This window comes from Pristis pectinata, chromosome 6 (genome assembly GCF_009764475.1).
Source record: "Pristis pectinata isolate sPriPec2 chromosome 6, sPriPec2.1.pri, whole genome shotgun sequence".
Lineage (NCBI taxonomy): Eukaryota > Metazoa > Chordata > Chondrichthyes > Rhinopristiformes > Pristidae > Pristis > Pristis pectinata.
In genome coordinates, this window is record NC_067410.1 from 16,732,664 (window position 1) to 16,760,141 (window position 27,478).

The window sequence follows — 27,478 nt, forward strand, 5'->3', positions numbered from 1 at the left end:
CATCACATAATTCACTTTATTGAGAAGAAAGAATTAACATTTTGTCCTGTTGGAGAAAATAATAGATCCAGCTTGTTGACTTCAGGGTCAAAAAGGAGACTATTAAGAACTCTTGAGAGGAGAAAGAAAAGCTAACTGAATTGTATTAACTGGAAACAATTAAAAGAAGTTGCAACAATTCTGATTCATTCACAGTGCAGAACACGTTTGTTGCCAGGGCATCAGATTATGTAAAGCCTTACTTGTTGCATCCAACTTCCTAGCTCTTAATTTGAGGTGAGACGAATAGACACTTCATTTTGCTATCTGGCAAAATCTTCTTGCCTTCAGTAAGCCATAATGTGCATATTGTCTATTTGATATGAATTGTTCAAGTATTCCTAACTATAGATCTACAGCTTTTTATGATGGTAAATTTGTTTATTTCATGCATACTATTGAATTTAGCTCCATGCATTTATTGATTTTGCTGAGGTCTTACCTTAATTTGAGGGGAGGAATGGATGCTGTAGAGGTAGAAGGAATTCTCCAGTACTTTTGTCTTTTTCATAGGCAGTACCTCAGGATTAAGGATGACTTTCTTTTACACCAGTTGTATGGGTTTGGAATTGGTGCCATGGCACAGCCTTGTTTAAGCAAAGTCTCCACTGAGATTGGGTCTGTATTAGACTTGTCATGCCATGTTCATCACGTAGCATAGGTTGAATAGGGATGTTCCAAATAGGATTACCAAATAATACAATGTATATCTGAGTAACTATGTATTTTATCTTAGTCTCGAGATTATTTACAAAGTGGTTTGACTGAAACCTTTTCTTTTTCGAGCCGCTTTGGGTCATCTGAGACTGAAAGATGTTTTGGATTATGGAAATTCTGTTCAAAGTGTGAAAGTAAACAATGAATGAGAAATGAGATTAAAATCTGCCAGGGTTCACACTCGTTGCTATTCACTAACCTCTGATGCATTTGAGAAAGCCAGACAAAAAGTAGGTCAGAATATTCTAATGGCACCTTCCCACGCGATCCCAGGAGATGCAACAGCTGCCTTTTATTTTTCCTTTTCTTGTTGTGCAACAACCCAATAGTCTTTCCAGATGAAGCAGCAATTTACTTAAATGCACTCTATTACCAACATATTTAGGATTATATTTTTTTGCAGAAGAATCAGTTACAATTGGTAGTCAGGATATTGAGGAAGAAGAGCTTGTTGCAGAGAAAAGAAGAGCTCTGAATATCTTGAAGAGTGTTGTTCAAGACGTCATTGAAAAGACTGAAGTCAATAAAGAACACAGAAAATTAAAGCATTTTAAGTATGTATTCATCAACTCTTACATATTTGTAAAACTGGACACAGCCTAAAATTATTAATTTGTCATTGTTGATTACAAACTCAACATCATCAATTACTTCAATGCATGTTTTAAAAAAGGAAGAAATTTTTGTTATATTAACTGTATGTTTGCTTGGGTAAAACATAGTGACAATCTACTTAACTGTAAAGCCAACAAGATATTTTGTTGCAGTCAAATGTAGATCTGTTGCTCAGCCTGCAAGTGCTTTAACATTTTGTTAGCAACTATTAAAGACTAATAGATTTAGAAATTGCTGAGAGGTCTAGTGGAGATCATTTGGGTTCTTTTAAACCCAGCTTCCCATTGCATTGAAGGTAGCTTCCACTCCGTACAACAAAATAGTGACTGACGGTTTCCCAAAGGAAACAATTGACACCAAAAGGAAAATAGAATATATTACTGTACGCTATTTCACATTTCACTGGTCTTACAAAAATGCAGCATTTAAGTTGCACTCTTTTTCAATAACTTTGCAAAGATAAACACTCCAATTTATATTCAAAATTGAAAATAAAATGTTCCATTTTTCCCAGAGATGTTTCTGCACTGCACTATGATCCTACAAGAAAGGATCACATTATCTATGAAAACAAATTTGAGGAATCCAAGAAAGAAAGGTAATAACTGTTTTATTTAAATGCTATATGGTACAGTACATAGTAATCTACAATTACTATTTGGTTTTTGAATGCAGATGAGTAATTTTGTATTTCTGTAATCTAGCCAATTGTGGAAACATTCTGAACCAATAGTATGGCAATTTATTTGTAATATTTATTCCAAAATAGACCAGTATCATCATGATAATCTCAGTAGGAGGCTTGTGCTACAAAATACAGAACTGGCCTTTCATGCCAGAATTGAAAATGTTGCTTGTGGGATGTATTGATGCTCTGAAACATTGTGCTATAGAAAGGTAAAGAAAGTTTGCGGATGGCTGTTTGTTAATTGGGTCATACGTATCGGTGCGTAAAAGATTGATAAATTTTTCATCCCCTCCAATAAAATTACATCCTGAACAGTGGAAACTTGAGGATTAATTTAATACAATAATTAAATGTATCGAATTCCATAGTTGCATAAAATTAGGAATCCTGAAGCCAGTGAAACTCAATTTTTTTGCAATATTTGATAAAACCACAATTTATAGATATAACTTCTGTATTTTACATGACAAAATAAACTTTTTATTGTAAAAATGTTACTTAATTTTCAAGTTAAAAGAATTAATTTGTCCTGCTCTGAACAATCTAGTTGTATCTTTCAGAAGGAGCAATTTTACTCTCCTGTTGAAGTCGTTTTCAGGTTCATCACTTTTTCAGTTACAATATTAGCTGCATCAGTTCTGCTTCCTGTTGAAGTACAGAACTTGAAAGTTTCATCCCCTTTTCAACCAACTTCCACCCTGCTCTCACTTTCACACAGTCTTTCTCCAACTCTTCCCATACCTTGATCAACTTTGGAAAGTCAACTGGAAACGTTAACCCCTCAGATGCTGTCTGAGGTGCTGAGCATTTCCAGCATTCTCAGCTTTTATTCCAGATTTCCCGCATCTGCAATTTTTTTTCTTTTCCCTTTAATAAAATCCATTGGCTTTGCCTCATCCCATTATGATTCTCCAAGTATTCTGTTACCACTTCCTTAATAATAGATTCCAAGTTTTTCCCAACAACTAATATTGGGCTACCTGGTATGTCCTTTCAATCTCTCCTCTGTTGTTGAGTATGAGTAATACATTTGCTGTTTTCCAATCTAATTTTAGTTATCTGTCTGAAAATCTCTTAACATGGCTTGGTCTAAAAATTTGTTTTATAAGTCTGAAACATCTAGGAACCTCTCTGACTAAAGGTTGTAAATATCTGCAGTGGATTTGGAAAGGACATTGGTAATCCCTGTAAGGCCAATAGCTTTTCTTGGCATTTGGTTCAACAAGTTATATTAGAAAGAGAACATCTTGCACCTGTTAACCTGTGTCTGAAGTTTGTCTTCTACTGAGAAAAGATGATTTGATCTGGGCCAAATTAATCAAATTTACATTTTAACTATTGACTTATTTCATAAATGTTGCAGCAAAGCAGAAAGAAAGAAAAGGAAAGAAGAGGAAGAGAAACTTCCAGAAGTATCAAAAGAAATCTATTATGACGTGAACAAGGACTTGAAAGGAATGTTCGCTTCTAGTACCAAAGAAAAAGAAGTTGCTTGGGATAAGAAAGATGAGAGTCAGCTTGAAAATCAATGCCCTGAATCTCTTGAAATGCCAACCATCCAGCACACATTTGATTTCCTTTCCAGTAAAGATGCTGTAAAGAAGGACTCCACTAATTTTACATTTTCATTTTTTGAAGCTGCCGCTCATGATTCGAGTCAAAAGCCAGGTAAAAAAGTTTATGACAATCGTTTTTATCATTTTGGTGATTAGATTTGGGAGTAGAACACTTTTTCCCTTATGGTGCTAAGTTTCAGCCTCCTAATTATGTTACAGATCAAAAGTCCAGTAAAATTTCTTCTGATATCCAATACCAACCTGCCTTAATTCTCATCCTTGCTCTTTAGATCAGCAGATTGTGCATTCAAGAGACTTGACTCTTGATACTTGGCTCCAGTACTAAGAATGTGCCATCTCTTGGGGTGGATGTAAAAGTATCCCATAGGTCTATTTGGTGTTAAATTTTCACTGATAACTTGACTACCATGTATCCATAAAGCAACACTAATAAAGCAGATCATATGGGTTACCTAACTGTTCACAGGAAGTTGCTGTATTCTAATGAACAGCCACGTTTTCCTACATTAGAACTATGACTATACGTCAAAAAGTACTTCATTTGCGCAAAGCACTTTGGGACAGCCTACGGTTATGAAAGGCTAGACATAAATACAATTTTTATCACTTATTTTCCTTTCCATGTCCTTCTGGCAAGTTCAGCCCTGCTCTGGTAGTTGGAATTTTTCTATTGTTGCAGCTGCTACTTCACACACATACATTGAGACATGCGCATACACCAGATTAATGGAAGTTTGCACCGTCAATCAGTACACAATTGAATTATGATCACTCAGTAACAAGTTATCTCAAAGCACTTGAAGTAGACTGCCCGCAGGCACAAATAGGACATTGGAGAGAAAATAGAAAAGCATGAACAATTCAAGGCAAATCATTTAGGGAAACTTTTTTTATAGCAATGGATAAGATAGAAAATGGGAACAGTTTCTAGAGTGTAATAGCGTATTGTTAAAGAAATAAAAACAGAAAAGGCTGGAAATATTCACCATGTTGGGCAACATCAGTGGGAAGAGAAGCAATCAATGTTTCAGATCAATGACCTTTTATCGAACTCAACGTTCAGAGTTATTTGTACATATCACATGAGGGTTCTGCCTTTGCCACTGGAGTGAAGGAAGATGTAGTGTGCAGTGAACCAGAGGAAGGGCAAACACACTCCAGGATGCAAGACGAGAGAAGGTTACAGACCAGACTAGAGAAAGTCAGGAAAGGAATAGAAAGCAAAATTGGAATAGATCCATTCGTCAGAATGTATTTTCTACATTTGTCATGTCATATATTGAAAATATAATTTGTGAATTGAAATTATTGATACGGAAACTGATTTTATCAGCCCAACACTACACCAATATGTTCATATCACTGTAGAAATAATTCCATACCTGAATGGCCACCCTCGTTAACAATTTTCCAGTTGATTTGGGGCGTATACTGATGGTAACTTATTTGGAAGTAACAACTCTCATTTACATATCACCTTTAATGTTGTGAAAACTTCTCAAAGAGCTTCATAGGTCAACTGATTAAATTGGAAAATGAGCAAAAGACCAGAACTGGAAGAGTGTAAATATGTCATCCTGTTATAAGTCTGGAGAGGATGACAGAGGTAGCACAGGTTGAGATCATACTCTTCAGAGAGGATGAGGATTTTAAAATTTCCCCGTTATAGGAGCCAGTGTTGTCCAGCAAATGTAGGAATGATGGATGAGTAAAACTTGAGTTAGCACAGTGGTAGTAGAACTTTGGATGACCTCCAGTTTATGAGAGAATAAAGGAGGGTTGGCCATCATTGCGTTATTGTAGTCAAGTTCAGAAGTAACAGGGGCACGGATGTAAGTTTCAGCAGCACGTGAACTGAGATAAAAAAAAGTTGGGTGATTTCATGGATTTGATATAGGCTGTCGAAGTGATGACACAGATAGGCAATCCAAAATGCAACTCTTGAGTCAAATATTATATCAAAATTTGAACCATCTAGTTCACTTTCATATAGCTGCCAGGGAGTCTGCTGCTAGGAGGAAGTGTTTGCGAATGGGTTAGAAGCTATTTCCTTTGTTCATCCTTGTATTTAGTTGGAGGCCATTTCTGCTCATTAATTACTAGATATTGGATAAACAGTTTAACAACTTGGAGGCAATGGAAAGGTCATTAAAAATTAAAGAGAAGTGATGGTGAAGTACAGCTGTGTGTCATTGATTGATGAAAACAAGAAGGTGCAGTAAATTGTTGGAGGATATCAGAAGTAGTGTGCTGAGTGTGGGATGAGGAAGAACTGCTGATGATTTTGGATAGGATAGATAAGAATGGAATTGGCTGGGTGTAGATCTACTCATCTGGATATCAAAGATTACAAATAGATGAAAAAAGGATAAAGTGGCATGGATTACCTTTGTTACAATCACATGGAATACCTTTATTGACTTTGTTAAAAGCCATTTTGGTACGGTGGCAGGCCAGAAGCCTGACTGGAAAGGAAGATAGGCACAAATTTGGGAAGCTACAACATGTTCCAGGAGTTTAGAGAAAAGGAAGTTTGAAGATTAGATCAAAGAAAAATCAAAAAAACAGGGCTCATCATTTATCCTTCCCTATACAAGGAAACTGCTGATATTGGGTATTCAACAGAGTGTGGTAATCAAAAGTATCACTCTCCTAAGTTCAAAAAGAACTTACACAAATGGAAACTTTCAATTTGTCTTTTACTACTTCAGAACATTATAAAACTGAGCCAGTAACTACGTCGGCAGTTCCATGGCATGAAGATCCTCGATTCCAAGACAGCTCGTCTGAAGACGAGGGTGAGATAGAAAATTGCGAAGATGACACTGCAGAAAGGTAAATCTTTTTTGTTAACTCTGAATTGACTTGACTCTTCTGGGTAGATTTTCCACATAAGGGACTCTGCTGGCTTTTAAGCACTTAACTAGGAGGACATTGGGACTCCCAAGTATCAGCTACAAGGAAATGGAGACTTCTTCAGATTTCCCAGCTCTTAAGGGTGAGAAATCTGCCTGCTGAACCTGTGTCTTGCTAACCTGGCACAAGAACAGCAGTCCCATTGAAATGGCTGCAGACAAAATTAAGTGAAGGTGATTTTCTTTTTATTTACTTAAGTCATTTAAATATATTTAATTATTTTTAGGTATGTGCATGCTTACTTCTATAAAATATCTTTATTGGTCACATGCACATGGAGACACACAATGAAATATGTCTTTTTGCGTAGAGTGTTCTGGGGGCAGCCTGCAAGTGTCGCCACACTTCTGGTGCCAACATAGCATGCCCACGACTTCCTAACTCATATGTCTTTGGAATGTGGGACGAAACCGGAGCACCCAGAGGAAACCTACGCAGACGTGGGGAGAACGTACAAACTCCTTACAGACAGTGGTCAGAATTGAACCTGGGTCGCTGGCGCTGTAATAGCGTTATGCTAACCGCCGCACTACCGTGCCTAGTGCCTGTACACTGTTTTAATTTTTTTAAATAATGCCTGCATGATTTTGTATGTTGAAGACATTTGCAAAGACTCAGCTTCATTGACAGCTAATGTGCCTGGGGGTAATACCTCCTCAATCAATTGGAAGCTGACTTCCCTTTGAAAGACTGCACCTTTGACCACACTGGAAGAAGTAATGTGGTTCAAGGGCAGGCAAAGGGCGAGCTTGGCGTGCTTGCTCGTTGGAGGGAGTTTCAATCCATTTTGTTGATGTGAAATGTCATACAAACTGATTTTTGTCAAAATACATGAAAGGAAAAGTTGTGACAGTCCTCAAATGTTATATCCAATTGCATTGTTTAAAGTTACTTTGAAATTGCACACTTTTAAATTACTTGTCTAAGCATAATTGGTAAATTACAAGAAAAATAAAAGATTGGAAAATACTCTTCTATAATAAACTTCTATAAGCTTCAAATTAAGCAGTAAATTAAACTTGCACATTAACTTAAGCATTGGCTTAAGCACTTTTTTCTATTAGTGAACACGAATGTGATAGAACTAGAAGCTTAATACATGTATTAAGTTGGAATCTGAAGTGCAGAAAAATTGATGTTTTCCCAATAATTATAAAGCCAATTATTTTAAAAATGTTTTGATGTCCTTTTGCGCTTACCTTTAAGAATTATGCTATTGCAGCAATATTTGAATTACATTTTTAACTTTTTGTAAAAATTATGACCTATTACCATTTCTTTGTACTTTGAACATCTTTTACTCAGATTTTAATCCTCTTGATTAATCTTAGTTAGAATTCAAAAAGCTTATTTGAATGCTTGAGAACTTCAGTGACATTTGTTTCTTTTTACAGTTTGGTACCATTTCCTGAGAAGAAAGCAAATTTCTTTTTCTTTTTCAGAGATGACCAAAGGCTCAAAGGTAAAGTAAATGCAGTGTAAGATATTTTGCATTAATATTATTGGAATTATTTGGTTCATTTACTCTTGTATCGCTGTATCTCTGGAGATGACATTTTAAATAGATTATGGCTCAGCAAGGCTTATTCTCTTTGCATTTAGATGGCCCTAAACTGTTTTGTCGAACTACAGATCTGACAGACGAGAGAGATGTCTGGGAAGAAAACCGGGCTTTACTAATTGAGGTAAATGATTTCACAAATAACCAGATTCCATCTTGCAATTATCACCTCCCCATCTGCTTTTTGTTCAAAAACTTGGAACCTGTGACCAACAGTTTGACTAAGAACTTTCTCATTGCAGACATTAGACTAAAGAGCTGATGATTTTTTAACTTATCCTTCCTTATGAGAAGAGTAATATGGGCAATTCTCCACTCCAAGGGGCTGCTCCTGAATCGAGAAAGCTTTAGCACACCATGGTTAATGCATTATCAATTTCTTCACCAATATCATTTATCACTCTGGGGTAAAATCCACAGAAACATGGGAATTTATCTATCCTTCAATAGCATTAATATTGCCATCACTATTTTTTTTCTGGTTTCTGTTGCATATCAAGTAATTTATCCTTGGTTTATCATGATTGAAGACCATACATGGCATTCTCACTTCCCTTAGTGGAGTCTTGCCCTTTGGTGGGGTGAAGGTGTACTTTATAGGCGTCATATCCGTCAAGCGGTTAAGGAAGTGAGAAACTAGGAGGGCTTATACAAATGGGAAAAATAGTAGTGATGCTCCAGATTTGTAAATAAATAAAGAACTGCAAAGGAATACAAAGTGGCTGTAGAAAGAACACAAGAAAAGGCTTTCAAGGATACTAAGAGCAATTTCAGGAGGAGATGTCACATCCATCCATAGGTGTATAATCCATCAAGTAATTTTTTTTTAAATAAATCCCATTGTTCATTTGTTGTTCTATCAGTTAGTGGTTCTGCCAAGTCTGTTGTGGCCAATACCTGCTTTGGGTTATGTTGGCCTTATCTGAATTTTAAAACTGCTTCATCCTTTACCCTTTTTCAATCCTAATATTGAATTCTACTGTGTTATGTTCACTCTTTAGCTTGCTACTCCATTTTTAGATTATAGACTACTTAAGGGTCATTATTATATCCAAAAAAAATGAGTAGCATTTACATAATGCCTTTTGTGTCTTTGTCATTCCAAAGCTCTATACAGGCAATGAAGTACTTCTGAAGAGTAGTTATTATTGTAACATAGGAAATAAAGTATTCCTACCCATTTTGCATTGAACAAGCTTCAACAAGCAGCACTATGATGAGGACAAGATGGTACATTTTTGTGATATTGATTGAAAAATAATTATTAGCCAAGACATCAGGAAAACACACCACCCTGTTTTTTTCTAAATATAATGTCTAGAGTTTTTTAATCTTTTTGAGAAGGTAGATGATGACCTGGTTTAATATCTTATTGGAATGGTCAAAGTCGAGTTTATTGTCACATGCACAAGTACATGTATGCACGGGTGCAGTGAAAAACTTAGTTGCAGCAGCATCACAGGCACATAGCATCATATAAGCAGCATTCACAAGAAAAATATAAACATAAATTATACCCAGTTTTTACAAGAAAGAACACAATTAGAAAAAAATAAACAAAATCCATTTTAGTGCAAAGTGATCAAAGTAGTCATAGTGTTGCTAAACTCTAGTGATTGCCATTTGGTTCAAGAACTGAATTGTTGAAGGGAAGTAGCTGTTCTTGAACCTGGTGATGTGGGACTTAAGGCTTCCGTACCTCCTGCCCAATAGTAGTTGTGAAAAGATGGCATGGCCCAGATGGTGGGGATCTTTGATGGGTGTTCCTTCTTGAGGCAACGCCTCCTGTAGATACTACTAATGGTGGGGAGGAACGTGCCCATGATGAATTGGGCAGAGTTCACTACTCTCTGCAACTTCGTGTTCCTGCCCATTCAAATTGCCGTACCAGACCATGATGCAACCAGTCAGGATACTTTCAACAGTACATCTTTAGAGGTCTATTAGAGTGTTCAGTGACAAGCTGTACCTCCTTCATCTTGTAAGAAAGTAAAGACACTAGTGTGTTTTCCTTGTGATTGCATCTATGTGTTGGGCCCAGGCCAGGCAATATGATATGTTAATGCCCAGGAATTTTAAGCTGCTGACTCTCTCCACTGCCGATTTCCCCCAGTGTAGACTGGTACATGTTCACCCTCTTTCCCCTTCTTGAAGTCAACATTCAGCTCTTTAGTTGTGGTGCATTTCTGATAGTGTAAAAAAGAGAATATATGCATATCCCACTTCTTAGAAATGATGCCCTTTTTGGATGATCGGTAAGTCATTTATGTGTGGACCCAAGAAAGGGTGTTAATCTAACATTTTATATAACATCACATTTTATTCCCATTTCTCAGGAGTACCGAGAGAAGCACAAAGCTGCAAGACAGAAAAGAAAAGACAAGCAATAGATCAATTCATAGGAATAATGTGCTGTTAATTCAGACAGAAATTTTACATGAGGAATATTTGAATATTTGCTGTGACCTATTCTTTATAAAGACTATTAAATAAATACTTTATCATTCTAGTTTTATCACCTATGGTCATAAACGGGACAAGTGCTGACTTTGGCTAAGCTAATTTAGGAGTCTGGGGTTAGACAAGGTAAGGGTGGATGGAAGCTCAGTAGAGTTTGGGGGATTTAAAAATTTTGTTTTGCAATTTTTTGTATAAAATATAAAAGTGATTAAAGTGATAAATTAATATTTCATACATTATCAAGTGCTATTGATTTTGGTCTTTTGAGTGAGTAACAAAACTTCAGTTATTAAATGAGACACTTGGAGAGTTTTGTACCTTATTTTCCAAGAAGACTGTCCATTAAATGACCCAAAAGAAGTTCAACTTTACCAACTTTCCCAATTCAAACAATAAATATTGTGGAAATGGAGAGGACTGATTTCAGACAATAGACTTGAACAACTTATGTTCACAATTGTTTATATCAAAACAATGTTTTCCATAATCTAAATGGCCTCTGATAGATTTACTTGTGATCATCAAATACCAGAGAATATATAGCAGATCACTTCTGTAGAACCTTTATGCATGTTTATGTTTCTGGATGAATCAGTCCCTTTACTAAAACTTTATTACACCTTGTTTTTGCACTGATGGTGCCTTGCCTTTTGTGTATGTCAATTATTTTTGTTTTTATTTTAGTTTTTACTTTATACTCAATGGTTAGAGATATTGCTTTGTCCAGTCTTAATTAGCAGTTGAAGTTGATATGTACAGTTCTTTCTCACATCTACCAGTCCATGCAACTTAGGAATTTTCTCGATTGGTTAGACTGGGGAGAAATAAAATCAGCACAACAATGAATGTGCTCATCCAGATACATTCAAAACCCTGCCTCTTTAAATAAAAAAAGAGTATTCAAAGGCTTTGGCATACTTGATCTAACAAATTAGCAATATTTTAATTGGATAGTTGTTGCAAATGGAAAATCAGATTTCTTTCAGTGATTTACATTGAAGATTCTCCTGTCTCTATTAGACCTAATGGGACCTATTTCAGTATCCACTGAAAAATTGGAAATCCAGAACAAAAAACTGTCTGGATTACTTGGAAGAAATCTTCAAGAATATTGGAGGCTATCAGATTACCATAATCACACTGGTTATTATTGCAGGAATGGAGAAGCATAGAAGTTGCTGATCAAAAAAGAGACCTTGTTCACATTGTCACGTAATAAAACAAAAATGGAACTCTCAACCAATCTTTCAATCAATTAGTCTGCTTCAGATCCACATGCAAGTACTTAAAAGATCATGAATTTCTCAATTGTGTGGCAATTAAATAACCCCGTGAAACAATTTAGTATTTCTATAATCTAGTGATTTATTTTTATTTATAATAAACCTTGCAATTAACTGAAATGCACTATTTTAGGCTGAGAAGTTTTTTTAGTTGTGCAGTTTTCTGCAAATTTAGATAAATCTAGAGTATACAGTGGTATCCTGTGATACTTTCTATGAAAACCTCATAAGGGTTATTTTTATTCTATTTGCTGCCCCAGATAATTTGTAATTTAGATCAAAGGAAAGGCAAGATTACCTATTCAAGGTAATATATGAAGTAAGGAAGAATCAAGTCTTGGGAAGTTGTACTGAATGATTTTCATACAACAATAACACATCTTCCAAGTATGACACAACCCCTTGCATTTTCTACTTTAACCTACATCACCTCTGATTGGCTAATCATGTTGTGTGATTACATAGCAACTCCAGACTGACAGTTACAGCTGTCAATGCAACTGATTATCTTGCAATCCTGCCCTTAGCAAAGGCTTAACAAACCAGTCATCTTGAGGCACAATCAGGAATGGACAATAAATGCTGGCTTTGCCTGAACCTGACAAAAAAAAATTACTTGTGGAATTTCCTCAAACTTTTGAGCAAGAGGAAATATTGTATTAATTATGCACTTCAGATTTTTTTTGAGATTTCATTGCTACATCTCTTCATCACACACCAAGCTTGCCACTGAAGCAGATCTGACTGAGTAGATAACAGGTACCAAAAGAAAATTATTAATTTTTTTTATTGGTGCAAAATTTTTGAATTGTGATTAAGTTCATCGTGGTCTTAATTCTCAGCAGCTGAAACAAATAAATCTGAAATTACTTCCCTAATCTCTTGCAACCTACCTCTTTAACTAAGCTTTCCGAATATCCTCCTCAGCCTGCTGCCAATATTTTTGATTATTCTGTGAAGCATCAGGATATTTATATATAAAACTCCATTGAGATAATTGTAATCTATATCCTTCAGTGGGCATTAGTTATGTTTCCACCTGGATGATAACTTAGAGACTTAGGTCACTTATAGATACCAAACAACAGCATAACTACCCACTTCAAAGGAATAAACTGAGGTGGGATGGGGGTTGAATGGAAGCCTTTCTCCCTTGCCATTCAAATAGTGTCCCATTCTTTCTATATAATTTCAGTTGATAATTCAGGTTTTACTGCAGAAATCCTGCAACAATCGGTGATTTTGTGATGCACTTGATTCAAAGAATAAGTAGCATTTATATAATGCCTCGCTTGCCCTTGCAACTGCTACAGTACTACTTTATTAAATTATGGTCACTGGCAAAACGTAGGGAACACAACAAATTTGCTTAAAAAACAGGCTCACGTTATTCAGCAGAAATAATTTATCCCAGAAACATAGAAGCCACAGTTCTTTAAATTGCGCTCTGGGATCTAGCATCCAGCATTCACTTGAGGGGGCAGATTGGAAGCTTGGTTTAACATATCTAAGACCATTGCTATCTTTTCACTATTTTCATATCAGAAACTTTGGAAAAGCTATCACAAGTTTAAAATGGGCCAAAAGATCCCCTTCTGTACTGCAAGATTACATTCTGCATTTCCTTTTGGGGCTGCTAAAATTTAAAACCACGTGACATCTACTCCTGCCACATCGATGCATATTGGGTCATTGCAACCCACCCCAGGCTAGTAAAAACTATTTGATGTGGTATTTTGCAAATAAGCTGATTTCAACATTCTCCCCCTCGGACTGTCACTTTAAAATCACTTTGTGATTGGACACTGAAGAAAGCTTTATTATATTTCGCTGTTAATAGCAGCAGCAATTCTAACATTCACAATGCAAGTCTTTTCCTCTTCATAGTTCTATTTGCAGCCCCAGTTAATTCAAAGCAGATGATAGCCAATTAAATACTTAAAAGTGGTCACTGATATAATGAGGAAATGCAGCCATCAATTTATACACGTCCCACAAACCAATGAATGTTTCAGGGATAAAAGGTGGCCAGGTCTCCGGACAGAACTCCTTGCTCTAGTTTGAAACCAATGGTTAATAAAACAGCACTTCTCTGGTCAGTCTCTCTAGCATTGGTCTTGAAACCAGCGCCGTGAAGGAAGAAACCAAGCAACAGTTCACAAAATTAAAATCTTTACTTGGTTAAATTCGGCAATAAATCTGCAATGGGTTGCAGTTATTTTGCTCGCTCTTTACTAAACCTTTCCTTGTGTAGTTAATTAACGTGCGTTTAAATCAGGTATGTTAACCAATACTGACGAATTTAAGTACGTAAGAATTAGTAGTTTTAAGAATTGGAGCTCAGCCATGAGGCTGATACTATTTTGCACATCCAGTTTATGCATATTCAGTAAGTGTTCTGCTTCATCAAGATTAATCGCACAACTCGTTGACAAAGCTCTCATACAATTTGACTTCGTACGTCTTTTCGCTGGACCCAAACAATATTCTGTATCTCGGTCCTGCAGATAGAAAGATAACAGATCGGAATTGTTATGGGCCTCCTCAGTTCGATGTTGCTGATGTAAAAGTGGCCGTTTCCGCCACTGGCGAACCTTTAAAACGCCAACTATTAACCAATATATTTGTCAAAACTATCCTCTCCCCAATGTTTTTATTCTTAGCTGTGGAATTCAATGGTATTTGCACCTCCCCTCACCCTCCAACGTACACGCGAATTCTCGCGGTTATAAAAATGAATCCAACGCTAACCTAACGAATACGAAGGCGAAGTATCCCATGACATGGGTAGTACGCAAGCCCTATAAAAAGAAAAAAGTTCCAGATACGTGCGGATCAATTTTCCGCCATTCAGTGATCCCAGATGTCATTAAACCATTGGATCTAAATACTGAAAAGGAACACTAAATTAATCTTGCAACACAAAACTGCAAATGAAGATACCTGAAACGAAAACAGAAATGCTGGGACAATAACGTCTATGGAAGGAGAAAACAGTCAACGTTTCGGGTTAAGACCCTCAGAACACTATGTTCTATTTAAAACAATGACTCGACAATGTTAAAATAAAATAAGTTTATTGGCAAAGTACACAATACTCATTGTTAAAATAGTTCGCAGACGTTACTGTAGGTGGAAAAAAAACTTCCCGCCCCCTTCGACAACCGCTCGCCTCAAGGTAACTTGATTGTGACACGTTTAATCAATCTTCAAACGCACTACAGAATGCTGCGAAGTCCTGTCGCATAAAACGTTCGCTTTTCACCACGTCGTCTTCTGAAGGGAAGTACTGTATACTCTGATCTTGATCTACTGACTCAAAGAATTCGAAATGTAGCAGGTTATCGTCACACGGGGGAGACGTGGTGCAGTCCAGACCGCCACGGGCGTTCTCCAACACACCCAAATACGAGTCGATGTCAATATCCAACTCTATTTCTGAGCCACTGTCACTCCCGGTCGAGTCTGACCTCATGTGCATTAATTGATATTTTTCGTGCATCAGGAACTGATTGGTATTTCTGGGCGCTCTCATGCCTGGTGCCCGATTACCATAGATGTTGGCTGGGCGTAATGTCACCCCCGAAGCCGCAGTCGGCTGGTGTTGGCTGCCACGGCCAAAGACAACTCCCGCTTTGGCACATTCACTTCTTCCTCGCCTATGGCAGCGATGACCCCCTCGTTTCCAATCGGGTCTGTGCTTCGAACACACTCTGTAATCAGGTCGCTCTTTACTGACCTCCCAACGGGCAACGCCTCTTTTGCTGTGGGACATTCTGACTACTTGTTAGGCGTGCCTTACCTTGTTACATACTCCTCGGCTTCAGAGCTGTACGATGTGAAGGAATAACGTTATTCCTTGAACGATGGTGGTTACCGACGTGCCCGCAAGCACTTCTTTCCGTCTACCTTTTCACTATCCTCCTCAACTTTTTTTTCACCCAGCGTTTACTACAGTGCATGCCCAGGTTTGGGTGAAACAGGATCAGCTTCTGCTGCTGTCAAGGAATTTAATTTTTATAATACATTAAAATCAACACAGATCTCTCAAAACGCTTTCTTCCAGACAGCTAACGCAGAGAGGAGGGGGCGGGGTAGAGACATGAAAGTAACTACACAACCCACCGTCCACTAGCTACAAAACTGGTACCGCTTGTTACTGGGCTTTCTACTTATTAACATTCCGATTTCGAATGCGAGGCTTGCATATCACATGGCTGTAACAACCAATGACAACCGCCACTTATCGCTGCCTCTGAAAAAAATGGTTCTTCCCTCTTATTAGATAGGCAACGTAAAGTATTGGGGGGCGGGGGGAAGTTGGGTGGTGCGAGAAAAATAAAGAGAATAAAGGTTCTGTTTAAATAGGTAACAATCTCGACAAAAAGCTTTAAATGTCCAGTTCATAAATTCGACCATTTGCAGTTCACTTGTTAACTTCCAGTGGTCACTTACTGTTACATTGCGATGCTAATATTTACCTCTATCAAAATTTTGGTCGTCCTTACTCCATGTTAAGAGTAACTTTTATGTACTTTTCTTAATAGTTTGTTTTTAAATTTGGTGGTGGTAAAAATAAAAATTTTAAAATCGTTAAGGATTTGTCACAAAACGAGCATTTTTGTCAGCATTTCATGATCCAGTGGTTGTAATGATTCGCGGAGACAACCAACGCGAACGTGACCAGCAGCTGCTTTCTTCACTGTTTACAATGCGAAGTCCAACGCTTTGGCACATGGGAACGAATGGGGGAGGGGTCTTTCGGAACATAATGTCTTGAGTACTTTATTTGTACTGTAATCTGCAGAAACAGACACCCAGCATCTCACGTTTCCTATTTCAAGTCCACAATATTTCAAAAGGCTTTATTAACAGATTTTAGTTGAATTATTGAAAATCATAAAATTGTCGTCAATACACTCACTTTCATGAACATTTTCTGTTCTCGGGAGTCATACAGTAATCCACCACAGAAACGGGCCCCTCAGCCCACCATGTCCATGCCATCCGTTAACTACCATCTATACTAATCCCATTTTCTTGCACTTAGTCGGTAGCCTTCTGCACCTTTATCCTGGCAATTCAAGTGCTTGCCCAGATACTTCTTAAATGTTGTGCAGTAGCCTGCTTCAACTATCAGACAGTGCATTCCAGATTCCAACATGCCTCAAGGTGAGAAATGTTTTGCTCGTCACCTCTAAACCTCTTATCCCTTACCCTAAACCTGTGCCTGCTGATTTTAGACACCTTTACAATGAGGGAAAAGTCTCCCACCATCTTACCTGTCTACGGCCCTGATCATTTTGTATGCTTCCATCAGGTCCTCTCTCAGCCTTCTCCCCTCCAAGGAAAACAAACCCAGACTATCCAGTTTCTCCACATAACAAACATTTCATCCCAGACAACACTGTGGTAAATCTCCTCTGCATCCTTTCCAATGCAAAGAGATTCTTCAGTGTGGCAACCAGAACTGCACACAATACTCCAGCTGTGGTCTAGCCAAAGTTTCATGAAGTTGTACCATGACTTCCATGCTCTTATATTCCATGAACTGACTATTCCTGCATTCCTTCTTCACCACCTTATTCACCTGTGCTGCCACCATTTGGGATCTTTGGACTTGTACTTCAAAGTCCCCCTGTTCCTCAATAACTCCCCAGGACCTTACCAATCATTATGTATGTTCAACCCTTATTAGATCCTCCAAAATGCATTCACTCACTCATCAGAATTAAATTCCCAATTTACCAGCTTATCAATATCATCCTGTGGCCTGTCTACCCTTTTCACCATTAACACCATCAATTTTTGTAACATCTGAAAACTTCCTAGTCATACCTCCTACATTCACATCAAAGCCATTAATGTATATAAAAAATAGTAAGAGACCCAGCACTGATCACCGTTAGTCAGTTTTCCAATCACAAAAGCAACCTTCCCTCTCCCCCTCTTTAGATCCTATTTGCCAACTTGCTTTGGATCCCAAGGGCTCCAAACTTCTGGACCAGCCTTCCAAGTGGAACCTTGTCAAAGGCTTTACTGAGGTTCATGTAGATAACATCAAATGCACTGTTGTCATTAAGGTATCTTGTTACTTCTTCAAAAAATTCAATCAAATTAGTCAGACAAGATCTCCAATCAATAAAGCTGTGCTTACCATCCCTGATCAATCCCTTCTGTTCCAGATGTCCCTCAGAATCTTTTCCAATAACTTCCCTACCACTGAAGTTAGACTCAGTGACCTATAACTACCTGGTTTATCCCTGCTGCTTTTCTTGAATAAAAGTACCACATTTACTGTTCTCTGGCCATCAGAGATTTAAAAATCTCTGTCAGGGCCCCAGCGATCTCTTCCCTTGCCTCCCAGAACAACCAGCAATACATCTCATCAGGCTGGGAACTTATCCACCTTTATGTCCACGAAGACACCTCATACATTCTCCCTGTTAATGTTAACATGCTCCAGGTGATCACTGTTCCCCTCACAGAAATCTGCAACTAAAATGTCGTTCTCCTTAGTGAATACAGAAGAGAAGTATTCATTTAAGGTATCTCATGCTCCATGCACAAATTGTTCCTTCTGTCCCTAACGGGCCCTAATCTTTCCCTGGTTACCTTCTTGGTCTTAATAAAAGCTGCCTTGGGATTTTCCTAATCTTGCCTATCAATGATATTTTGTGGCCCCTCTTTGCCCTCCTAATTTCTTTCTTTAGGTACCCCATAACCATTCTGTACTCCTGAAGGCCTCACATGTTTTCAGTACCCTAAACCTGACATATGCTTTCATTTGCAGCAACACACACAAAATGCTGGAGGAATTCAGCAGGTCAGGCAGCATCTATGAAAGTTCTCAACCCGAAATATCGACTGTTTATTTCCCTCTATAGATGCTGCCTGTACCATGTGCCTTTGCCATTGCTCTAACACATCTCTTTGACTTGCTCCTCTATCTCCCACTGACTGTTAGAAGGTACTAAGGTATTTATTTATTAGTCACATGTACATCGAAACACACAGTGAAATGCGTCTTTTGCGTAGAGTGTTCTGGGGACAGCCTGCAAGTGTCGCCACGCTTCCGGCACCAACATAGCACACCCTCAATTTCCTAACTCGTACGTCTTTGGAATGTGGGAGGAAACCGGAGCACCCGGAGGAAACCCACGCAGACATGCGGGGAGAACGTACAAACTCCTTAGAGACAGCGGCCCGAATTGAACCTGGGTTGCTGGCGCTGTAATAGCGTTACGCTAACCGCTACACTACCGTGTCGGAGCCAAGTGTTTGCCCCTTTTTTATTGCTACCCACATGGCCTCATTTGAAGAGCCTTTTAGGACGTTTTCCCTCATTACTGCACTGATGGTCTCCTTCATCAATATTTGCAATGACCCTTCCTCTTTTACATCTTCCCCCATCACAACTAAGCTTCTATACCCTGTAGCACTGAGTTGCCAGTCCTGCCCTTCTTCCAATTAGTCTCTGTGATTGCAGTAATATCATATTTAAACATTAATGTTTACTTTTTGCAACAAATTCAGTGCTTATTTGAATCTGCCATTTTCTCATGCATGAGTTTTGGAAACTTGCAACACCTCACCAACAGCTTCCAAAAAGCTGACAAAGCCAAAATGTTCACAGCAGACTGAGAATACTTTTACCAACCCCACCCAAACTGACTGCAAGTTTCAACAAATTCCTTGGCAAAGGAAACTGATTATATGTGATTTACAAAAATAATTCAGGAAGATCATTCACAAGAAGCCTTGGGGACATCCAGTCTCACCAGCAGGAGAGTCCAAAGGCAGTGGTGACATTAGTATAATGCCAGCAAGCAGTGGCCTTGGGAGTCCACAATATCATGTCTGGACCTCATGGAGTCCTACAGCATGGAACCTGGCCATTTGGCTCACCACGTCCACCATCTGTATTAATCCCATCTTCCAGCACTTGGCCCATAGCCTTCAATGCTGAGGTGATTCAAGTGCTTAAATGCTGTTGGCAACTCTGCTTCCCACCACTCTCTCCAGCAATGCATTCCGGGTATTTACCACTCTCTGGATGAAAAAGGTCCCCCTCGGATCCCCTTTAAACCCCTTACCCCTTACCCTGAATCAATGTCCTCTTGTTTATAATTACCTCTGATAAGGGGAATATATTCCTGTAGTCCCCCCTATCTATACCCTTCATAATTTTATATATCATAATCATGTCCCCTCTTAATCTCTTCCTCTCCAGGGAAAACAGATCCATCCTCTCCAGTCTCTCCTCATAACTAAAATGCTACATCCGAGGCAACTTCCTGGTGAACCTCCTCTGCACCTTCTCCAGCACAATCATATCTTTCCTATTCTGTGCCGACCGGCACTGCACTGCACTGATCAATATTTTATAAGGTTGGAGCATAATCTTCTTGCTCTCATATTCAATGCCTTGACTAATGAAGGCCAGCATCCCATGGCCTTCTTAGCCACGTTACCTACCTGTGTTGCCACCTTCAAGGATCCTTGGACTTGCACACCAAGGTCCCTCTGTTCCTCAATACTTCCTAGAACCATAACATTCATGGTATATGTCCTGGCCTCATTAGTAGTTCCAAAATGCATCACCTCACATTTATCAGGATTAAAGTCCGTCTGCAATATCTCAGCCCATTTCACCATCACATCAATATCATCCTGTAGCCAAAGACTATCCTCTACTGTCAACAACTCCACCAATTCATCTGCAAAATTATTGATCATGCCACTGACAACCACATCCAAATCATTCATGCATATTACAAACAGCAAGGGTCCCAGCACCTATCCCTGTGGAACAACACTAGTCACTGGCATGCAGTCACAAAGACAACCCTCTTCCATCACTCTCTGTCTCCTATTTCCAAGCTAATTTTGGATCCACTTTGCCAACTTGCCCTGTATCTCATGGGCTCCAGCCTTTTGAACCAGTCTCCCATGCACTTACTGAAGTACATGTAAGCCCCATCTACTGCATTGCCCTTATCAAAACACTTTGTTACCTCTTCAAAAAATTCACTCAGATTGATGAGACAAAAGCCCTTGACAAAGCCATGTTGGATTAGTCACTGCCTTCCAAGTAATTATTATCGCTCATTGCTCTTCCTCTGCTTCTGATTGGATAATCCTTCACATTGAACGTCACTTTGAAAAAGCATTCAAGAAAGCAAAGGCACATGGTATAGTCCAACTGAAGAATTTAATTTCCATTCAGCAAATATAACAGCCACTGACCAAGCAAGTCAAACCCGCTGGAGTACATAAAATATTCAGTGGATCATGGGGACATATTTCCATGGATAGAGGGTTGGCTAAAGGACAGCAAACAGAGAGGAGAAATAAATTGGCCTTTTCAGCTTGGCATGCCATTCCTAATGGGTGCCCGAGGGAAAACTTCTCGAACCTTGGATTTCAAAATTTCTGTTCATGACAGATAAAAAACAGAGTTAAACTTAGACATGTTTCCCTTCCAAAACAAGATGGGAAAATGACTATTGATCAGGAGTTTGCAGAAGGATATAGACCAAAAGAGCAAGAAGGAGACAGATGAAAAATAATGTGGGAAACTAACAGATTATTTAAATTGAAAAGAATCATAAAAAAATTGAATGATAATGAATTAGGTGTACAATGTGCTGGTTCATGAAGCATAGAAAGTAAACAGTGAGGCATAGCAATCATTGAGGAAGGCAAATGGTATTTTAGCTTTTATGTAAGGACTGGGGAAACAAATGCAAGGAAGACTTTGACAATTACATCACACTGAGTTTACCACGTGCAGTTTTTGTCTCTTTTCCAAATGAAGATTCTACTTTTCATGGAGTCGGTTCAACATCGATCACCAGATTGATTTCTAGGGTGAGAGAGTTGTCCTGTAAAGAGAGATTGAGAACACAGGCCCATATACACTGGAAAAGGAGGTGATCTCATGTAGGGAAGTATGATTCTGAGAAGGACTAATGGAGTAGGTGCTGAGAAGTTATTTGCTAGGCTGGAAAATCTGGAACTTGTGGGCAAGGTAACAGAATAAGGGTCCATCATTAAGGATGAAGTGAAGGAGAAATTCCTTCACTCAGAGGTTTAAAAATCTTTGGAATTCTCCTGAACATGCACCAGGCCTCATTGAAGGGTCTGCGGTGGAAAGGGTGAGCAGCTTCAACTTCCTGGGTGTCAACACCTTGGAGAACTTATCCTGGGCCCAACAAACAGATGCAGCTACGAAGAAGGCACACCAGCATCTTTACTTTATTAAAAATTTTAGGAGATTCAGCATGTCATTGAAGACTCTGACAAATATCTACAGATGTGCAGTGAAAAGCATTCTGACTCATCACGGCCTGGTATGGAAACTCCAATTCACAGGAATGCAAGAGGCTACAGAGAGTGGTGGACTCTGTCGTTTCCATCATGGGTACAGCACTCCCCACCATCAAGGACATCTATAAGAGGCGATGTCTCAGGAAGGTGGCATCCATCATGTAAGGAAAAAGTTAAATTAGCCAGAAGTCATTTCTGATTCCTCCTTGGTATGTACAATAGTATGTAACACAAAATGGTGGTTGTAAGACAAAATGGTGTCAATTTGGAATGTGATAATACCTTGAAGATATGCATGGACGCACATCCTTGAAATTGGATACTGGTGAAGAATGTTTTTTTGCTTGCAGACCTCCTGTGTTATGTGCCTAGGCCGAAGGTAGCGAGAGATAAGAAGGTACAGGCTGGTACCACTAGGGGATGGAAAAGTACTGGGGTAAAAGTTATGTTAGGTTTTTGAAGAGTATAAAAAGGGGCAACTTCTTGGGGCAAATTGGAAACTTCCCTTAGGCTGGGTTGTAGATTTTGGACACCAAAGAACACTTCCTACATCCTCCTCACTTATCTACCTACTTCCTATCACCAATGAATTTGATTATATTTCATCTGTTTTCGTTTTAAGTCATTTAGGGACAGAAAGGGAAAGTGGACTTATAGTAAAAAATCAGCCAAAATCTAGTTGAATGGCAGAGCAGGCTGCAAGAGGCTTAAGTTTCTTGTGCTCTTTCAATCAGGTGGTCAAGGAAGCAACACAAGGTTCACTAACACCCTTCAGGGAAAGAACCTATTACTTGATCTGGCCTATGCTTGACACCAGGTAATATCAATGTGGTTGACCTGTAAATAATTTTTAAGTGGCCTAGCAAACCTCTCAGCTGTAATCTAATTGAGCTGATAAATGAAAGGAGAATAAAGGCTACCTGAAACTGACTAGGCACAGAACTTGGACCCAGACAAGCTACCCTGAGCCCAGTCAACCTTGCAAATTCCTCTGATGTGTTTAAAGACACTGCAAACATCTTCAACCAGAAGTGCCAAACAAATGATTCAACTCAGTCTTATCCTGAAACCTCCCACTATCATAGAAGCCTACCTTCATCCAATTTAATTCACTCCACACAAAACCACAAAACAAATTTGAGCAATGAATATAGCAAAGGCCATCGAATGCAACAGCATCCTGAATGTAATACTAGAAACTCGTGCCACGCTCGCCATGCCTTTAGCCAAGCTGTTCCAGTATACTTCTAACAATACTTACTTATCAATGCTGTGTAAACTCTCTGGGCTATTTGATTCCCAGAAGAACTTCTGCAGTCTTTGTATCATAAAGACAATCCACTATCTTCTTAATATTGCCCATTTCCATCTTGTCTGCTTCAGTCTGCTGCTGAAACCCTCATTATTGGTTTTGCACCTCCTGTTTTGATTATTTCAATGTTGTGGCTGTTATATCACCATAAACTGTAAATTCCAAGCTTTAGGTCCATATAAAACTCTGCCATGTACATAATTTACTTTTAGTCCTAATTGCCTCATGCCCATGTACTTTTTGTTCTACATCAATTTCAGTCCAGCAACATATTTATTTTAAAGTTCTTGTGTTTAAATCTCTTGATGACCTCTGTTAGCTCTGTACCCACATTCAGTTTTACAATCCTGTAAAAACTCCAAGTTCCTACAATTTTGGCTTTTTGTTCCTTTGTTTTACAAATCACAATCATACCCCCAGCCACCTTGGCCTAAGCTCCAAAACTCTCTTCCTAAACATCTCCCCGAATCCTTTTAAGAAATGCCTTAAAACCTGCCGTCTTTAATCAAACTTTTGGTCACATTTCCTAATGTCTCCTTCTTTGTCTTGATTTCAATCTATGTCTTGTCACACTCCCATGAACTGCTTTGGGAGGTATTAACATTCTTGAAAGAGTTATATTAATTTTATTGCTGTTATGAAAAAAATGTTGAATGCCTACACGCTCATAAGAACAAAAGGAACAAGAAGAGGAGCAGGCCAATTGACCCCTCAGGTCTGCTCCACCATTCAATCAGAGCATGGCTGATCCACATTGATCTCAACACCATTTTTGTTCTCTTCCCATATGCTATGATTCTTGTGTAGTTTAAATGTCTATCAACATCTGCCTTAAATTTATTCAATGACTTCAGCTCCACAGTTCTCTGGAGTACAGAATTCTAAAGATTCAGGACCCTCTGAAGGAAGAAATTCTACATTTTCACCTGAAATAGATGAACTCTTATTCCAGAACTGTACCCGCTAGTTTTAAATACCCCAACCAGGGGAAACATCCTCTTAGCATTCACGCTGCCAATCTCACTCAGAACCATGCTTCAATGTGTTTGAAGAAGAACATCTCTTATTCTTCTGTACTTCGATGACTGTAGGCCCAACCTGACCAACCTTTCTTCATACATTAAACCATTCATTTCAGGAATCAATCCAGTGAATCTTCTCTGCACTTCCTCCTATGTAATTATATCCTTCTTTAAATACAGGTGCATTAATACTTCCAAGAGATACAGAGGATGTCAAACAAACAAATCTGATCAGATCCTTTTGAGAAGCAATGGCAAAATTAATGGCTGCTACCCCTTACAGCACCAATATTAAAAAGTTCTCTAGGAATTATGTATACTGCAGCACTTCCCACACACAAAAATAAGAAACTTGGAAGAATATATCTACCCTCAGTTTTTAAGATTAAATGGTATGTCTATTTAAGAAGTATAACAAGAAGCCTTTTTCTGTTTAGGAAAAAGAGAACAATTTTTCTCCCACTGTTGGTTGTGTACAGACCAGAAGCTGAAAGTCTTTCACGGATTTCAGTTACACGTGTCACTATTTAGTGAAGGCATTGCCTGTAACTCCTCATAGATCAAAGCAATTCTTCCTCCAATTCCCATCCTAACATTTTTTCAGTCATTATGTTTCCTCTTTTCTTTACCATTAAAATAGTTGCAGAATTCTTCATTGGACAATGGCGGGTGAAGCTGCACACAGTGTACCAATGTGCAGTTGTACCAATATTTTATGTGTCAAGATTACAGAACATAGAACTGTACAGCAGAGGAATTGGCCCTTCAGCCCACGATGTTGTGCCAAACCAATTTGGCTAATGATGCCTAATAAAATGAATCCCTTCTGCCTGCGCGTAGAGTCATAGAGCAATACGGCACGGATACAGGCCCTTTGGCCCAATGAGTCCACTCCAACCATGTTGTCCACTTAGCTTGTCCCAATTTCCTACATTCGGCACATATCCCTCCAGGCCCCTCCCCTCCATGTACCAATAGTCACCACCCTCTGCATGAAAAAGTTGTCCCTCAGGTCCCTTTTAAATCTTTCCCCTGTCACCCTAAATCTATGCCCCCTAGTTTTGGACTCCTCTTCCTGGGGGAAAAGATTGTTACCGTCCACCCTCTCCCTTATCAAAAAGGCAACACCCCCTGCTCACTTACCTGTCCCTCTGTCATGCCTGTAGCATCTGTATCCTGGAGCATTGAGTTGACAGTCCTGCCATGTTTCTGTTATGGCTATCACGTTCCAGTCCCCAGAGCCAATCTGAGTTCATCTGCTTTACCTGTTAATCCTTGTGCATTGAAATAAATGCAGTTTAACTGAGTATTCCTTTCCCTCCCCCTGCTGTGCCCCTGGATATCCTGATAACTAAACTTGCTCTTGCAGGCCACTGCTTTATCCCATGGCTTGCTCCTGCTCAGAGTGTCAACCCATGCCAATCTAGTTTAAATCCTCCTGTATAGCCCTAGCAAACTTCCTTGCAAGGATATTGGTTCCTCCCTGATTCTTGTACAGGTTGCCTCTACACCAGAAGAGATCCCAATGGTCCAAAAACCTGAATCCTTGCCGCCTGCACCAGCTTCTCAGCCACAAACTCATCTGGCCTACCTTTCTATTTCTGACCTCACTTGCATGTGGCACCAGGAGTAATGCGGAGATCATTACCCTCGAGGTCCTGCTTCTTAACTTCTTACCTAACTCTCGATACTTATTCTGCAGGACCTCATCCCTTGTTCTACCTACGTCGTTTGTACCAACATGTACAACGACCTCCGGCTCTTTGCCATTCCCCTCGAGAATGTTCCACTCCTGCTCTGAGGCACCCTTGTCCCTGGCACCTGGGAGGCAACACGCCATCCTGGTATCTCTTCTGCAGCCACAGCATCTCTTGTTTGTCCCCCTATCGAGTCTCCTATCACTATCGCCTTGTCTGACTGCACCCTTTCCCTCTGACCCTCAGAGCTGGTCACAGTGTCAGAGACCTGACTGCTGCTGCTAGCCCTTGAAAGATCAGCCCCTCAACGGTATCCCCTCAGCTTCCACTACTCCAGAGTTTGTCCAACCTCTCCTAATAGCATATGCCCTCTAATCCAAGGAGCATCCCGGTAAACCTCTTCTGCACTCTCTCCAAAGCCTACACATCCTTCCTGTAATGGGGAGACCAGAATTGAATGCAATACTCCAGATGCGGCCTAACCAGAATTTTATAAAGCTGCAACATTATCTCTCTATTTTTGTGCATCTTCCCTTAATATCAATCTTTTTAATATCCCAATATTTGCTTTGTTTTACAGTTATTGACACCATGGCTTCAGCTTATAGCTAATTGAGATTTCCAAATCTTTTTTGTTTCTTTTTAACATATATTATTTAAGTCACATTTATCTTTTCCTGAAATATAACGTCACTATATTAAGGTCTTTGGATTTCTCGACATTGTGCGTCATTTATTACCTGCCTGCTTCGTGCACAAATACATTCAAATCCAATTTCAGTTTATCCTGTTCAACTTGGAGGCTGCCACCTTAATTTCCACTGCATTTGAAAATTTCATCATTGTGCTTGTGACTCAGCTGAAGAACATATATAATGTGATGAATATATAAGATCCTATTATAAAACCCAAAATTACCATATCAGCAATATTCACCAGGCTTGCACTCAATTCCTGGACTACAAACCTCTGGGTTCCATGAACCTTCCAATTGTGTATCCGCTGCAAATTATTTCTATTGATTCCCGCTTTCTTTTTTCAGCACAAGTACTTCCATACAGACCATTTCTAAAAACTTCTTAAAATCCAAGTAGAAAGACTTGTATTTATGTTTTCTCTTTCATGATCTGAAAGCACCCCAAAGCATTTCACATTGCAGGCAATTAAATACTTTGGAAGTGGAATCACTGTTGCAGTGTAGAAATTTGATAGCCAATTTATCCTCAGCTGGATCTCACAAACAGAGGTGAAGGAAATGA

General features: G+C 39.0%; 2 protein-coding genes across 5 annotated transcripts in view; one reads left to right on the top strand and one right to left on the bottom strand.

Annotated features, from left to right (window-relative positions):
• nol8 (nucleolar protein 8) overlaps nt 1-11,892 on the top strand; it is a 30,938-nt gene extending 19,046 nt beyond the window's left edge. For all 4 annotated transcript variants that reach the window (XM_052018908.1, XM_052018910.1, XM_052018909.1 and 1 more), the window contains exons 11-17: nt 1,160-1,310; nt 1,886-1,969; nt 3,423-3,727; nt 6,348-6,471; nt 7,947-8,014; nt 8,155-8,237; nt 10,450-11,892. In XM_052018908.1, the coding sequence (XP_051874868.1) occupies nt 1,160-1,310; nt 1,886-1,969; nt 3,423-3,727; nt 6,348-6,471; nt 7,947-8,014; nt 8,155-8,237; nt 10,450-10,503 (869 nt within the window). In that variant the 3' untranslated portion in view covers nt 10,504-11,892. The remainder of the gene's footprint in view (nt 1-1,159; nt 1,311-1,885; nt 1,970-3,422; nt 3,728-6,347; nt 6,472-7,946; nt 8,015-8,154; nt 8,238-10,449) is intronic.
• Nucleotides 11,893-14,916: 3,024 nt separating this feature from the next.
• wu:fb55g09 (uncharacterized) lies at nt 14,917-16,014 on the bottom strand. The gene has a single exon (XM_052018324.1). It carries the CDS (start codon nt 15,629-15,631, stop codon nt 15,059-15,061), a length of 573 nt encoding a protein of 190 aa, XP_051874284.1. The 5' UTR covers nt 15,632-16,014; the 3' UTR covers nt 14,917-15,058.
• Between the last annotated feature and the right edge of the window lie 11,464 nt (nt 16,015-27,478).

What these genes read in the sequence shown, in the direction of transcription:
- wu:fb55g09 (XM_052018324.1), bottom strand. Translation starts at nt 15,631, where the DNA reads ATGTCCCACAGCAAAAGAGGCGTTGCCCGTTGGGAGGTCAGTAAAGAG.